The sequence below is a fragment of the Nyctereutes procyonoides genome, unplaced genomic scaffold (assembly GCF_905146905.1).
Source record: "Nyctereutes procyonoides isolate TBG_1078 unplaced genomic scaffold, NYPRO_anot_genome, whole genome shotgun sequence".
In the NCBI taxonomy this organism is placed as follows: domain Eukaryota; kingdom Metazoa; phylum Chordata; class Mammalia; order Carnivora; family Canidae; genus Nyctereutes; species Nyctereutes procyonoides.
Window position 1 is genome coordinate 34,632,181 of NW_026575046.1, and position 16,312 is coordinate 34,648,492.

The following is a 16,312-nucleotide window of genomic DNA, read 5'->3' on the forward strand; positions in this document are numbered from 1 at the left end:
CCCCTCCTGGGGACAGGGTCAGGACGGACGGTGATCTCTGGAATTCATGGGATTCACAAATCTTTTGTCCACTCCCGAGTTGGAAAACCTATCCTCTCCTTCTTGCCTTCCTCCCTAACTCACGTAGTTTTATCCGTTCAGTGGGAGTTACCTTTTACAAAAGAAATCTCTGCTTATTGCTCCCCAAATCTCTAAGCCTCATAATGACAAAGCCTAGGAACCTATTTGAAATGGTGATGAAAAGGGGCCAGAGGCCAACATGAGAGATAGAAAGGAACAAATTAATATTTCAGTCCATTGTCCTGCCACTTTGAAACCCCTATTTATTCTGTACTCATTTTGTAGAAAACTGCATTTGAAACAACCAACCAAACAGTGTGGACCAGATAAAAAATAGAGAGCTGATGCCATCATCCTTGGACTAGCCCAAAGGGAGATTCTCAGATTCCCTCCACCTCTGCTCCCATACCACCATCCCCTCCCTCCTTCGATCCTCTCTCCCCCAAAAGACCTTACAGGGAGGCCATTCTAAATTGGACTGGGAAAATAATGAGATTTCCTCATGTATTTATGAAAACTACTGTGTGCCAGTCTTGCAGGTAGGCCCTGGTGTACTGCAGTATACAGGACAGCTGGGGCCCTTCCCTCGCCAGGAGGACTGTGAGATCCTGACCTCCACTTTTGTTTCAAATGTACTTTATAGACTTTAGGACACTTACTGGGTAAGATTGGCTCCGTTAAGCCCAGCTTTCTGGCTGCTAGAATTTTTATGGTTGTCTTTAAGAACATTGAAGTTTTACCATTTGAACAGGGAAGGAAAGAAAAAAAAAGGTCTCTTGCCTCCTAATTACTTTAGGAGTGACTGTGAATCTTCTAAATGTCTCTTTTGCATCTTACTGGGAGGGAAATTTTCCTTTAAAACTGACCTAAAGCTCCTATATTAATAATACTGATAGCTTCTTATGTCAGCAGTTAAAGGTGAAATGGTTTTAAATAAGGCAATTCTCAAATTGTTTTGATGTGTATCCGATCCAGTCTGACTGTTTCAGAGCCAGAAAGGAGATTCTAATATGGGAACATAAGTCGTTGGCCACTCTAATCTGCTTTGTATTATATTTAGGAAATAGAGACCAGTAGCATAAATTCATACTATCTGATTGAGCTTTCCCACCAATACCATTGGGCAGACCCAGAGACTGAGAAAGAGGCTGGAAAAATGAAGTGATGGTTCTCAGGAATAGAAAGAACCTATAATTGAATGAAATGGTAGAGATTTGGCAAATTTGTGGTGAGTTTCCTACCAAAAGAGGTACTTAAGTAAAGGTTAAATTACTATTGCAAAGGAATCCATTGCCTCTTGGATTACAGGAGTGTTTCTCAAACGTTGATCCTTCTGGTTTCTCCTTCACTATTCTCTGGCTGTGTGCCACCTGTTTTGCAAACTGTCTCAGAGGACAGGATGAGGAGGAACCTTTTTTTTTCTGACTCCCCATGGCTTGTAGCACACAATTGTGTACACAGTTGTCTTCCAGAAATAGCAGATGATTCATTTTGCTTATGTTCTGTGGCATGGGAAGCAGGTGGGGTTGTAATAAAGAACCTCTGGACCCCAAAAAAGTGAAGTAGAAGTTTTAGACCATAAGAACAGATGGCATTATTCTTGTGGTTGGAGAGGGCCCCCTCTCCCATTGCTGAGTGTCCTCCCAAGAAAATGAAAATCAAAGTGACCCTACAAAGTGCAGCAAATACCTTATAGCATATTGCTTTCACTTACATTAGGTTAGGTTAAAATAATGAGTAAGAGCATATAGCTTGAATTGGAAAGACTTGTGTTCATATTCCTGATCCCATCACTGACTAGTTGTGCAGTTGTGAAGCAAGCTACTTACCAGTAAATTTTCTCACTTGTGAAATAGGGAAAATAAAAACTATCTCATAGGATCATTGAGAAGATGGCATGAGATAATATGTGTATAGCACTTAGTATATGACATAGATTCTTGACAAATGTTGCTTTTTAAAATAAATCTTAATTTATTTTAGAATATAAAATTAGGTTAAAAGAACTTAATTTATAACAAGTTTTTAAATTGCAAATGCTATTTACAAAAAAATGATAAGTACAGACAAGTAAAAAGAAGAAAATAAAAAGCACTCGTATCTTAGGCAACTACTAAGATACTACTAAATACTTCAAAGATTTTTCAGTATCAAGTAAATTTCTTTCTGGAATTTTTCTCCTATGAAATTTCTTCCAGATTTTTTTATGTGCACATATGATTATATGTATGCATGTGTATGAATATTTATATATATTTACATAAAAATGGCATAAAAGAGGGGTGCTGGGTTGCTCAGTCTGTATCCAACTCTTGATTTTGGCTTGGGTGGTGATCTTGGGGTGGTGGGATTGGGCCTTGCATCAGATTCCACACTCCATGAGGAGTGGTCTGCTTGAGATTCTCACTTTCAGGTCCCTCTGCCCTTCCCCTGACTCATAATCAATCAATCTTTTAAAAAATGGAATAAAATGTATGTATAGGTTTCTTTATTATTTCATTAATAGTGAATTATCTACATTTGCCTATGTTATTAAATATCTCTGCAGAAGATACATCATGTTCTATTTTATCATATTCAGTTATCTTTTTCACTTGAGATTTTTTAGGTAGTTTTTAAGTTTAAATTTTTTCCCTCATAACTGGCTTGATGATAAACAACTCTATAGCCAAATAATTTCACATTCATAGGATTATTTTGTTATGATTACATTCAAGAAGTAACATGGTAGTTTTCAGTGACAATCAAGAAATGAAATACAGCATGAAAAGCACAGAGTATAGTAATGTAGTAATGAGCATCTAGTAAGTCATCCTTAAATGTTAAGGATAGCAGATCTATATACTGTAAGAGGGGAGGGAGATATATTTTATTTGGAATATGCTAGCTAATTACCCCAAATATAATCTTCTATGTAAGAGTTTATAGATTCAGGTTTAGTATATGTTTCTATGTAAAGGTCTGCTTCTCCACACTAACAAAAGTCTTGTTTTAGAATAATCTAAAGCAAGATAATTAACATATCCTTTGCAGTTGCGTGCAGAGATGGATTAGGTGGATATTTGCTTTTTCTTTTTTCCTTTTGTTGTGGATTTTACATGCTACTAGTGTGTTACGAGAATACCCTCCAGCCCAATGCCTCTCTCACTGGGTTTGAATGCCTAGTCTGGGGTCCTTTTGGCAAAGTTGTCCCCACAAGTACCAAAAATAGAAATATACAGATGGCACACTATCTATGAAAGGACAACATTGACCTGAAAAATCTGTTCTCATGCATAGGCTGAAGTGCTGTTATGAAGGAGGGATGGGGAAAAGTGCCCATTTCCCACTCGGTCATTCAGTACCCCCCAATGTGGTGTCTGTCCTGAACGTATTGATGTACAGAGTACATGGCAGTGCCAGGGAGAAGAAATGGTAGTCTCTGGTGAGAAACCTCAGGAGTCTGAGAAAATGTAGCTTAGTGAAATAGGCTGGATGGGAACTGGTGAACTGTAGAGCATATGATTCATAGAGTAGCATAGGGTAGCAGCTATTCAATTCCAGATAGTGGTGACCACGTGAGAAACCAGGCTCAGATTTCCTAGAGCTTCCAGTTTCACAAGAAGCTGATAACCTGGATTATTTTTTTTCAGATCTTTCCGTTTTCAAATGTATTCGGGAAAATGTAGGAATCAATTGGTAAACACTGTGTGTGCATGTGTGTGTGTATTTATATGTATGTGTGTGTGCATATGTATATATGATGTGTTTTATTAAGATGGGTCTCTAGCTTTCTAGCTGCAGATCTTGAAACTTATCAGCCTCCACAATTGCTGAAACCAGCTCCTTAAAATGAATGTGTATGTACGCACACACACACACACACACACACACACACATCCTTTTCTATTTCCCTGGAGAACCCTGACTGATATGGGCACACAACCACACTTATTTGGAGAAGAGGAAACATGGTGGAGGGACAAGTATAGAAGCTAGACTTCTTTTAATATATCTTATTTTGTAGATTTGACTTTGGTGCCATCTAAATAGTTCACAAAACTAAGCCTTAAGAAAGCAGTCATGAAAATTTGAGAGGTGGGGAGGAATGAAACAAGTAAAACTGACTGGACAGAAAGTTGATTACAGGATGTAATCAACTCAAGTAGCTTTGAAATCCAGTCATTTGTGCCTGCCTAGAAGGATGCACTCTAGAGCTTTTTTAAGACAAATTTTAAATTGTTTTTCTTAATTATAATATTAGAATAGTACCAGCTCTGTATATTGTGGGTTAAATCAGATAAGTAATCATTTTGGTGTTGAGAACATAGTTTTTTGGTATGTAAGAAAGTTACTAACACTTTAAGATCCATGAGGTTAAATGGAAACATTCATATCTTCAATTTGAATTGAAGTTTAATGGGAATTCATGGTATATTCTATTTAAAAAACACAGAACTTATTTTCTAGCTCCGTCCTCAGAAATGGGTCAATCCAGTAGCCATAAGCACCCAAAGCTATCAGTTTGTGGTCTCTAAATACTGTTGCCACAAAAATAAACCAAGCATTCTTACTAGAAATGGCTGGTTCCAGCCTGGAACAGGACATGAATGCAATAACCCTGGATCATGTTGTCATACCAGAAGCAAAAGGGCCATCAAAGACTACTGAATAATATTAAAAGGACTTAGGGGCCAACTTGAAGAGGTTCCCACTGAGCAAGGGTAAGAAAATTAAAACTTGAATAGCAATAGAAACCACATTGGAATGAAACAAATAAAAAAATGTCTGTAATGATATTTTTTAAAAAATAAATTTTAAACCAATAGGTTTAGAAACCTATTGGAGGATACTAGGTAACCAATGTTTTGAGAATCAATAAATAAAGGAGGAAAAATCAATCACCTTTCAAGTTTTGTAAACTATAATTTAGGGTAAACAGTGAATGAAATGTAATTTCTCTTGATGGAATATCCCAGCTAATTAAGAAATGATAGATTTTTTTTTTTTTTACCAATTTGAAATCTCTGGTTGAAATCATAGATCCTCTAGGCAAAGATCACCAATGTCTGATGACATCACAGCAGAAGATGTCATATTCCTGAAAGAATATGCAGTAGACAGAAAAATGTGATCCACTTCAAAGATGTCAATGTCCTAATCTCAGAACCCCTGAATATGCAACATCATGTAACAAAGGAGAATTAACACTATGGACAGAATTGTATTTGCTAATCAGGTGACTTTAAAATGGAGAGATTATCCTGGATTATCCAGGTATGTCTAATGAATTTACCAGGGTCTTTAAAAGTGGAAGAGGGAGGTGGAAGACTCATCATCAGAGTGATAAACATGAGCCAAATTCAACCAGTCATTGTGGACCTTGGAGATGAAAGAGGCCACAAGTCCAGGAATGTGGATAGGCTCAAGAGGCTAGAAAAAGTCAAAAAATGCATTCCCCCCGCCGCCTTTGAACTTCTAGAAAAAAGTACAGCAGCGCTGCTGGCACCTTAATTTTTGCCCTTTGAGTCTTGTGTCAGACTTATACAGAATTATGACATAATAAGTTTGTGTTGTTGTAAGCCATCGAGTTTGTGGTTATTTGTGACGGTAGCAATAAAATAATAATATATTCCATTTCCTGGAATGTGTTCTTCCTAGAAAACTGAGCCTAAATCTCATCAATCTTCTTGTTCTAACTACCAATTTAGAAGCAGCATAGGAGACAGAATACATTGTATTAAATTATAGGAATGTTCAGCAAAATATAAATGCTGGGCATTGCTATTATAAAAAATGGTTTGTTCTCTTCATTAAATAAAGTACGTATATGTGTGTAGATCTATGAGAAAGAACCTGACTGACTTTGAAGATTTTTAGGAAATGACCTACAATTTCATGTATCAACCAACTATAGGAAACCTGATTCAAATAAGCAAATCTGAGAAGAGAAAATAAAAATGAATGAAATTTGAACACTGACTCTGGCTATTAGATGATACTAATGATTTTATTATTTTTTTGTGGTGGTGGTAGTGATGGTGCTATGGTTATATTTAATCAAATGAGGTGGGTGTGGTGAGCATTGCAGATAACAATAACCATACATGGATCATTGTTGAAAACGAATGATAGTACACAGGTATTTGCTATTTATCCTTTCTATTTTTGTATATATTTTAATATTTAATAGAATGTCAGTAAAGATGTCAACAACTAATTTGACCTCTTGAACATTTTGTGAGCAAAACACATTGTGTCCAAGAACTGGAGTCAACCAACAGACTACCACTTTACAGTTTTTGCATAAAGTTTTGGAAACCAGAAAATTATCCTTTTATCTTTTCCTGCTTACCTCCTGCCTCCATTCTGTCTGCAATGCCTAGCAAAAGGACTTTCTTCATTTGTGCTAGTGAATGAGTAGGGGGCATTAGTTTGCTTGGATTAGAATTTCCTTAGAATAAGTGAGCAAAGAGGATGATATGCTTAAGTGCTTTGAACAATACCTCTCAGTATTTTATGGACCCTCTCTCATTCCACCTCTCAAAAAAAAAAAAAAGTAACTTTGTTTCAATTCTTGAAAGCCTGAGATTTTTTTGAAATATTAGCTAATCGCATTTTCTATGTTATCTCCGTGCATCTATTTCAGGATGGAATGGGGAATTTGAGAATCACAGACAAAGGTCTAAAACTAGAAGGAGACTCCGAATTCTTGCAACCTCTCTACGCCAAAGAAATCCAGTCCCGACCAGTAAGTACTGCTGTAGGGGGAAAAAAGGGAATGGTGGTTTATCTGGAATCTAAATCTGGAGAAATTTATCATCAGCCATCAACTGAGTATAGAGCATCATGGGAGGGAGTGGTAATGTAGGTAGTGAGATATGATCAAATCTGAAGTCTTGATTATAATCACTGGTGTGGTACTGTATGAAACTGTGATGACCTGTCTAAGCCTTTCACTGTTCCTGCCAAATGGAGGGTAATAACCTCTGTTAATGAACTAGTCTAGATTATGTTGCAAATATAAGGCAAGAAAATAAATGTGAAAGTGCTTAAGTACTATGCAAGTCCAAGAAATTATTGCTATATTTTTTAATTGTTAAATGCTCTCTGTGGAAACAGAATTAAAGAACTAGAATTTTGTTTTTCATTAAGAATTTGAACATTGGGGATCCCTGGGTGGCGCAGCAGTTTGGCGCCTGCCTTTGGCCCAGGGCGCGATCCTGGAGACCCGGGATCGAATCCCACATCGGGCTCCCGGTGCATGGAGCCTGCTTCTCCCTCTGCCTGTGTCTCTGTCTCTCTCTCTCTGTGACTATCATAAATTTAAAAAAAAAAAATAAGATTTAAAAAAAAAGAATTTGAACATTGTAGCCAAGGTTTGCTAAAATCATTTCAATATGTCAACAACTATGTTCTGAAATGGTATTTAAATAATCACTCCAGCATATGTGCTTTGTTCCATGTATTTTGCTGCTTTGTGTGCGTTATCATTTCTTAATTTAATCCATAGGTTGGTCCACAGGGTTGGCAATTATGGTTGCCTCAATTTTACAGATTAAAGAATTGAGACTTAGAGAACTACTATGTTCAAAGTATGTAGGAGGGCAAGAACTTCAATGCAGGAAATCTAGTTCTAAAGCTTTTCTGTTAACCAGAGTCCCCTACCTAGCCTTTTTCTCTCATTCTTTCTTTTTGTCCTGATAGAAGTGATTTCTAGATATTTTGCTTTTATTAACTGATATTGTCAAAATTAATTTCTGTTTCTGAGTGGGTTTTTTTGTTTGTTTGTTTTGGTTGTTTCTTTGGTTTTTTGATTGTTGGTGGAGTGGTGGAATTTGCTGGTTGAAGATTAGTAAGGCATTTGCTCTTCCTAGATTTGGTTCATGTCCACATGCAAACAAAAAGTATGTGAAAGGTCCCCAAAGCATTATTTGCACAGTGTGCATTGATGAGCATAATTAATAAAATTCAGCAACTTGAGGCAGTGGGTAATTTTATCTGAATGCTATCTAAACTACTGAATTCTATTAAACTGAATTCTCTTAAGCTACCAAATTGCCAATACATTTACTTCCTTGTGTGCCTAATAAAAGGATGGGAGCCATGATGTTAAAATTATCAAAAAGAGCAATCAGTTCAGGTACCCTATCAGTGATTATAAAATTTAACTGTAAGCCATCACATACTGGGTTAGGCACTAATGTTCTAAGAGTACTGTAAATGCATCCGTTGCCTTGAAGAAATATCCTAGAAGGAATCATGGGATAAAACTATAATAAAAGAAGAGTCAAGTGATGATTCTATGTTAAATGGATTGCCAATTTCAAGCATTTAAGAATTCGCTCTTATGAGCATTGCTTCAATCTATATTTCTCCCAACCTGGTAAGTGGGTTAGTTAAATTATCTTTTGAGTTATTAGTTGTACTTTAAATTAATCGTGTGTTTATTAAACTATTTTTGAGTATTGTTTACACAGTATTGTATTAGCTTCAGGTTTACAACATAATTCAAATTGGAACATTATGCTATGCTCACAAGTATAGATACTAATCATCACCATACAACATTCTTTTTTCTTCTTAATAAATTTATTTTTTATTGGTGTTCAATTTACCAACATACAGAATAACACCCAGTGCTCATACCGTCAAGTGCCCCCCTCAGTGCCCGTCACCCATTCCCCCCACCCCCCGCCCTCCTCCCCTTCCATCACCCCTAGTTCGTTTCCCAGAGTTAGGAGTCTTTATGTTCTGTCTCCCTTTCTGATATTTCCCACACATTTCTTCTCCCTTCCCTTATATTCCCTTTCACTATTATTTATATTCCCCAAATGAATGAGAACATACAATGTTTGTCTTTCTCCGATTGACTTACTTCACTCAGCATAATACCCTCCAGTTCCATCCACATTGAAGCAAATGGTGGGTATTTGTCGTTTCTAATGGCTGAGTAATATTCCATTGTATACATAGACCACATCTTCTTTATCCATTCATCTTTCGATGGACACCGAGGCTCCTTCCACAGTTTGGCTATTGTGGACATTGCTGCTATAAACATCGGGGTGCAGGTGTCCTGGCGTTTCATTACATCTGTATCTTTGGGGTAAATCCCCAGCAGTGCAATTGCTGGGTCATAGGGCAGATCTATTTTTAACTCTTTGAGGAACCTCCACACAGTTTTCCAGAGTGGCTGCACCAGTTCACATTCCCACCAACAGTGTAAGAGGGTTCCCCTTTCTCCGCATCCTCTCCAACATTTGTGGTTTCCTGCCTTGTTAATTTTCCCCATTCTCACTGGTTTGAGGTGGTATCTCATTGTGGTTTTGATTTGTATTTCCCTGATGGCAAGTGATGCAGAGAATTTTCTCATGTGTGTGTTGGTCATGTCTATGTCTTCCTCTGTGAGATTTTTGTTCATGTCTTTTGCCCATTTCATGACTGGATTGTTTGTTTCTTTGAGCTTAATAAGTTCTTTATAGATCTTGGAAACTAGCCCTTTATACGATACGTCATTTGCAAATATCTTCTCCCATTCTGTAGGTTGTCTTTTAGTTTTATTGACTGTATCCTTTGCTGTGCAAAAGCTTCTTATCTTGATGAAGTCCCGATAGTTCATTTTTGCTTTTGTTTCTTTTGCATTCATGGATGAATCTTGCAGGAAGTTACTGTGGCCGAGTTCAAAAAGGGTGTTGCCTGTGTTCTCCTCTAGGATTTTGATGGACTCTTGTCTCACATTTAGATCTTTCATCCATTTTGAGTTTATCTTTGTGTATGGTGCAAGAGAGTGGTCTAGTTTCATTCTTCTGCATGTGGATGACCAATTTTCCCAGCACCATCTATTGAAGAGACTGTCTCTCTTCCAGTGGATAGTCTTTCCTCCTTTATCGAATATTAGTTGACCATAAAGTTCAGGGTCCACTTCTGGGTTCTCTATTCTGTTCCATTGATCTATGTGTCTGTTTTTGTGCGAGTACCACACTGTCTTGATGACCACAGCTTAGTAGTACAACCTGAAATCTGGCATTGTGATGCCCCCAGCTATGGTTTTCTTTTTTAAAATTCCCCTGGCTATTCGGGGTCTTTGCTGATTCCACACAAATCTTAAAATAATTTGTTCTAACTCTCTGAAGAAAGTCCATGGTATTTTGATAGGGATTGCATTAAACGTGTACATTGCCCTGGGTAACATTGACATTTTCACAATATTAATTCAGCCAATCCATGAGCATGGAATATCTTTCCATCTTTTTGTGTCTTCCTCAATTTCTTTCAGAAGTGTTCTATAGTTTTTAGGGTATAGATCCTTTACCTCTTTGGTTAGGTTTATTCCTAGGTATCTTATGCTTTTGGGTGCAATTGTAAATGGGGTTGACTCCTTAATTTCTCTTTCTTCAGTCTCATTGTTAGTGTATAGAAATGCCATTGATTTCTGGGCATTGATTTTTATCCTGCCACGCTACCAAATTGCTGTATGAGTTCTAGCAATCTTGGGGTGGAAGCTTTTGGGTTTTCTATGTAGAGTATCATGTATCGGCGAGGTTATTGGCCTGTTCAGGTTTTCTATTTCTTCCTGTTCCAGTTTTGGTAGTTTGTGGCTTTCCAGTAATGCGTCCATTTCTTCTAGATTGCCTAATATATTGGTGTATAGCTGTTCATAATATGTTTTTAAAATTGTTTGTATTTCCTTGGTGTTGGTAGTGATCTCTCCTTTCTCATTCATAATTTTATTAATTTGAGTCTTCTCTCTCTTCTTTTTAATAAGGTTGGCTAATGGTTTATCTATTTTATTAATTCTTCCAAAGAACCGACTCCTGGTTCTGTTGATCTGTTCCACAGTTCTTTTGGTCTCGATTTCATTGAGTTCTGCTCGAATTTTAATTAACTCTCTTCTTCTGCTGGGCGTAGGGTCCATCTGCTGTTTTTTCTCTAGCTCCTTTATGTGTAAGGTTAGCTTTTGTATTTGAGTTCTTTCCAGTTTTTGAATGGATGCTTGTATTGCGATGTATTTCCCCCTCAGGACTGCTTTTGCTGCATCGCAAAGATTTTGAACGGTTGTATCTTCATTCTCATTAGTTTCCATGAATCTTTTAATTCTTCCTTAATTTCCTGATTGACCCTTTCATCTTTTAGCAGGATGGTCCTTAACCTCCACGTGTTTGAGGTCCTTCCAAACTTCTTGTTGTGATTTAGTTCTAATTTCAAGGCATTATGGTCTGAGAATATGCAGGGGACGATCCCAATCTTTTGGTATCGGTTCAGACCCGATTTGTGACCCAGTATGTGGTCTATTCTGGAGAAAGTTCCATGTGCACTTGAGAAGAATGTGTATTCAGTTGAGTTTGGATGTAAAGTTCTGTAGATATCTGTGAAATCCATCGGTCCAGTGTATCATTTAAAGCTCTCATTTCTTTGGAGATGTTGTGCTTAGAAGACCTATCGAGGGTAGAAAGAGCTAGATTGAAGTCGCGAAGTATAAGTGTATTATTATCTAAGTATTTCTTCACTTTGGTTATTAATTGGTTTAAATATTTGGCAGCTCCCACATTGGGGGCATATATATTGAGGATTGTTAAGTCCTCTTGCTGGATAGATCATTTAAGTATGATATAGTGTCCCTCTTCATCTCTCACTAGTCTTCAGGGTAAATTTTAGTTTATCTGATATGAGGATGGCTACCCTGCTTTCTTTTGAGGGCCATTTGAATGGTAAATGGTTCTCCAACCTTTTATTTTCAGGTTGTAGGTGTCCTTCTGTCTAAAGTGAGTCTCTTGTAGACAGCAAATAGATGGGTCCTGCTTTTTTATCCAGTCTGAAACCCTGCGCCTTTTGATGGGGTCATTAAGCCCGTTCACGTTCAGAGTTACTATTGACAGATATGAGTTTAGTGTCATCATGATATCTATTCAGTCCTTGTTTTTGTGGATTGTTCCACTGAACTTCTTCTTAAAGGGGAATTTTAAGAGTCCCCCTTAAAATTTCTTGCAGAGCTGGTTTGGAGGTCACATATTCTTTCAGTTCCTGCCTGTCTTGGAAGCTCTTTATCTCTCCTTCCATTTTGAATGAGAGCCTTGCTGGATAGAGTATTCTTGGTTGCATGTTCTTCTCATTTAGGACGCTGAATATATCCTGCCAGCCCTTTCTGGCCTGCCAGGTCTCTGTGGAGAGGTCTGCTGTTACCCTAATATTCCTCCCCATAAAAGTCAGGGAGTTTTTGTCTCGTTGCTTTAAGGATCTTATCTTTATCTTTAGAATTTGCAAGCTTCACTATTAAATGTCGAGGTGTTGAATGGTTTTTATTGATTTTAGGGGGGATCTCTCTATTTCCTGGATCTGAATGGCTGTTTCCCTTCCCAGATTAGGAAAGTTTTCAGCTAGGATTTGTTCAAATACATATTCTGGCCCTCTGTCCCTTTCGGCGCCCTCGGGAACCCCAATTAAATGTAGGTTTTTCTTCCTCAGGCTGTCGTTTATTTCCCTGTCTTCATGGTCTTTTAATTGTCTGTCTCTTTTTCCTCAGTTTCCCTCTTTGCCATCAACTTGTCTTCTATGTCACTCACTCGTTCTTCCACCTCGTTAACCCTCGTCGTTAGGACTTCTAGTTTGGATTGCATCTCATTCAATTGATTTTTAATTTCTGCCTGATTGGATCTAAATTCTGCAGTCATGAAGTCTCGTGAGTCCTTAATGCTTTTTTCTAGAGCCACCAGTAACTGTAGAATAGTGCTTCTGAATTGGCTTTCTGACATTGAAGTGTAATCCAGATTTTGTAACTCTGTGGGAGAGAGGGCTGTTTCTGATTCTTTCTTTTGAGGTGAGGTTTTCCTTCTAGTCATTTTGCTCAGTGCAGAGTGGCCAAAAACAAGTTGTATCGGGACACGGGGGAGTATCACTGGTCCGTCCAGCTGGTCTTCTGGGGGAGGGGCCTGCTGTGCTGATTTTCAGGTGTTAGCACTTGGGGGAGCTGCTCTGCCCCTTCCTGCTGCCGGGCTCAGCGGGGGTTGTTTACCCCGTGGGGCCCCAGGAGGATCAGCCGCAGTTGCTATGGCAACTCTGGAAGCCTGGATTCAGCCTCCGCAGGAACTACAGGGCTCGGGGCTCTCGGTTCTCCGTCCGCAGGGCCTGGAGGCTCCGGGGCGGGGCCGCTGATCTGCTCAGCTCGGGGCAGGAGCGTCCTCGCTGTCTCGGGCCCTCCCGGCCCCTGCCTGTCCCGGGGGAGGCCGGATCCTGGGCTGTGTCCCGGCGCCCTGTGCTCCGGGGCCTTTGCTGGTGGATTCGCGCTCCCGCCCCGCAGCCCCCTCCGCGGAGCCGCCGCCCGAGCCCCTCCGAGCTGCTCCGGTCGGTCCCGCCGTGCGCGCTGCAGCCCTTAGGGAGCTCCGCGCACTCTCCCGGGGCGCAGGTGTCTGTTAGTGTCCCCGGGAGCCCGAGGGCATCCCCGCTCTCCTGGGTCCTGCTCCAACTCCCTGCGAGCCCCTTTCCGCCCGCCCGGGAAGGTTGGTGCAGCTCCTGCTCCTCCGGGACGGGACGGGGCTCTCCTGTCCTGGGGACACTCGCCCCGGCCTCAGCCCGGCTCCTCGCGGGGCCCCTCCCCCTCGGAGGCCTTTTGTGTCTTTCTTTTTCCCCGTCTTCCTACCTTGATAGAAGCGCGAACTCCTCTCACTGTAGCCTTCCAGCTGGTCTCTCTTTACATCTCAGGCCGAATTCGTAGATTTTCAGGATGGTTTGAAGGTTATGTAGGTAATTTGGTGGGGACAGGTGACCTGGGGACCCTACTCTTCCGCCGTCTTGCCCCTCCTCCCACCACACAACATTCTTATAATATCATTGACTATATTACATATGCTGTGTCTTTTATTCCTCTGACTTATTAATTCCATAACTAGAAGCCTGTATCTCACACTCCCCTCCACCCATTTTTGCCGACTCACCTCCCCTCTGTTCTCTGTATTTCTAGGTCTCATTTGTTTTTTTGTTAGTTTATTTTTTTTTTCAGATTCCACACGTGAATGAAATCATATGGTATTTGTCTTTCTTATCTGACATCATGATACTCTCTTAAGTCCATCAGTGCTGTTGAAAATGGCACGATCTCATTCTTTTTATGGCTATGTAATAGTCCTGTGTGTGAGTGTGTGTGTGTGTGTGTACCACATCCTCCTATTCTGTATTAAACTTATTTAACTCATTATTTCAGAGTGATAATTTCCTTTAACTGGTGTTGGCCCCTTTTTTTGTAAAGGGCCAAATAGCAAATATTTTACACTTTTATTTTTTATAACTCTCTAAAAATATAAAAAATGTTCTTATCTTGAGGGCCACCAAAAAAATAGGCTGTAGCCTATAGTTTGCCAAACCTTCTAGCCTATATTAGTGATACTTCTATAAATATGTAGATGATCAGCTAAATTGCATGTGGTATAAGGGAGCATATTTGGGTAGAATAGTTGATGTGTTACATAAAATGCCCTGAGATAAGTTTCCTTGGCATAAAATTAGAGTCCTATAAAAGAATTAAAAAAAATAAAAATGTTAAAGTTTTTAAAAATGGAAAAATAATTTTAATATTCTTTTTTAAAATTTATTTATTTATGATAGTCACAGAGAGAGAGAGAGAGAGAGAGAGAGAGAGAGAGAGAGAGGCAGAGACACAGGCAGAGGGAGAAGCAGGCTCCATGCACCAGGAGCCCGATATGGGATTCGATCCCGGGTCTCCAGGATCGCACCCTGGGCCAAAGGCAGGCGCCAAACCGCTGCACCAAAGGAATTGAGAAATGTGTTTAGAAGACTTGAAAAGGGGATACAGGATTACATCTCTTAGGCCAATATGCAGGAATTGAACTTTTTGCAAATATTCAGCCAGTGTATCTGAAAATCAGTGGTCATCTGACCCCAACTCAAAAATACCCTTGATTGAAAGCTTAAAAAGTAATGATAATATCAGAAAGCTTATTTGGGGCTACCTTGGTGCCTCAGTGGGTTAAGCATCTGTCTTCAGCTCAGGTCATGATCTCAGAGTCCTGGGATGGAGCCCTGCATTGGCTCAACAGGAAGTCTGCTTGTCCCTCATCTTCCACCCTTCCCCGCACTCATGTGTGCACTTCCTCTCTCTCTCTAGCTTTTTCTCAAATTTTTTAAAAAGCATAATCTAATCTTGAAAAATCAGTGAGTTAAATTCAATGCTTTCACATCATCATTTAAGGAAAATAAAGTTTCAGAAGTCACTGTTTTTCATTGTTCTTAAAAAAGTATTTTCCTTCCAAAAATAGTGAATAAAGCTCTTTAATTTAAATGTTTCTGACAACAAAATAAATATCTCCTCACTGAAGGAAAAAAAAAAGAGATACAGATATGCGTATACAGCAAAATCCACCTGTAAGTCCCATGAGTTCTGAAACAGTGCCCATATCCATCCCCTCTTCTCCATCACACAACACCTGTGGGCTCCAGCCAGCACCTTCTCTCATCTGCACCATCGTGACAGCCTCCTTCCTCTCTGCTAACTTTCTCTCTTAGCCTCACAATCCAAGTCAAAGCCACAGTAGACTTTTTGAAATATCAGGTCTCTCTACCCTTTACCAAGGATTCTCTGTTAACTTCCCATTGCACTGGAAATAAAATCCTAACTCCTCACAAAGACCTGTAAAACTCTCTCCTAAATGTTTTTCATCAAGGGCTCCTTGTGGTCATCCTGTTCTCAGTTTAAATGTTGCCATTCTAGAAAGACCTTCCTCATTTAACACAACAACCATATATAAAATATCACCCTGGTTCCCCCCATCCCTTGTAACTGTCATCATTTGACATTCTTGTTTGCTCAAGAATATAGATTGGCAGAGCAGAAGATTGTGCAGATTTTCGCTTCCTGTATTCCTGAGCCCTACTGCGGTATCTAGCACATAATATGTGCTCAGTAGATGCTTGTGAAATTAAAAAATAAATCATTAAAAATAAAGTGTCACCTACATCTGCTTTGCAGGGGTTAGCATGGTTAACAGTTCAGTTAGCCATTTCCCATAAGCATATTTTTATAAATAAAACCATATTTAGCATACTCTTCAGTACTTGTTTTCCTCCAAAGAAGATGTAAACAGTAAATTTTCTGTATCTAAATAATATTTAAAAGTTTAAGACCTTTTGTGAGGCATAATTGACATAGAATAGATCATACCTATTTAAAATGTGTACTATGATACATTTCTGCATATGTATTTTATACATGAAATCCTCACCACAATCAAAATAATGAGCATATGTGTCACCCCTGAGAGTT

At 39.2% G+C, this 16,312-nt stretch overlaps 1 protein-coding gene across 2 annotated transcripts in view; it reads left to right on the forward strand.

Moving 5' to 3' along the window:
• The window catches only part of SGCD (sarcoglycan delta), a 909,403-nt gene that overhangs the window by 689,030 nt on the left and 204,061 nt on the right, over positions 1 to 16,312 (forward strand). For both annotated transcript variants that reach the window (XM_055325395.1, XM_055325394.1), the window contains one exon: positions 6,689 to 6,790. In XM_055325395.1, the coding sequence (XP_055181370.1) occupies positions 6,689 to 6,790 (102 nt within the window). The remainder of the gene's footprint in view (positions 1 to 6,688; positions 6,791 to 16,312) is intronic.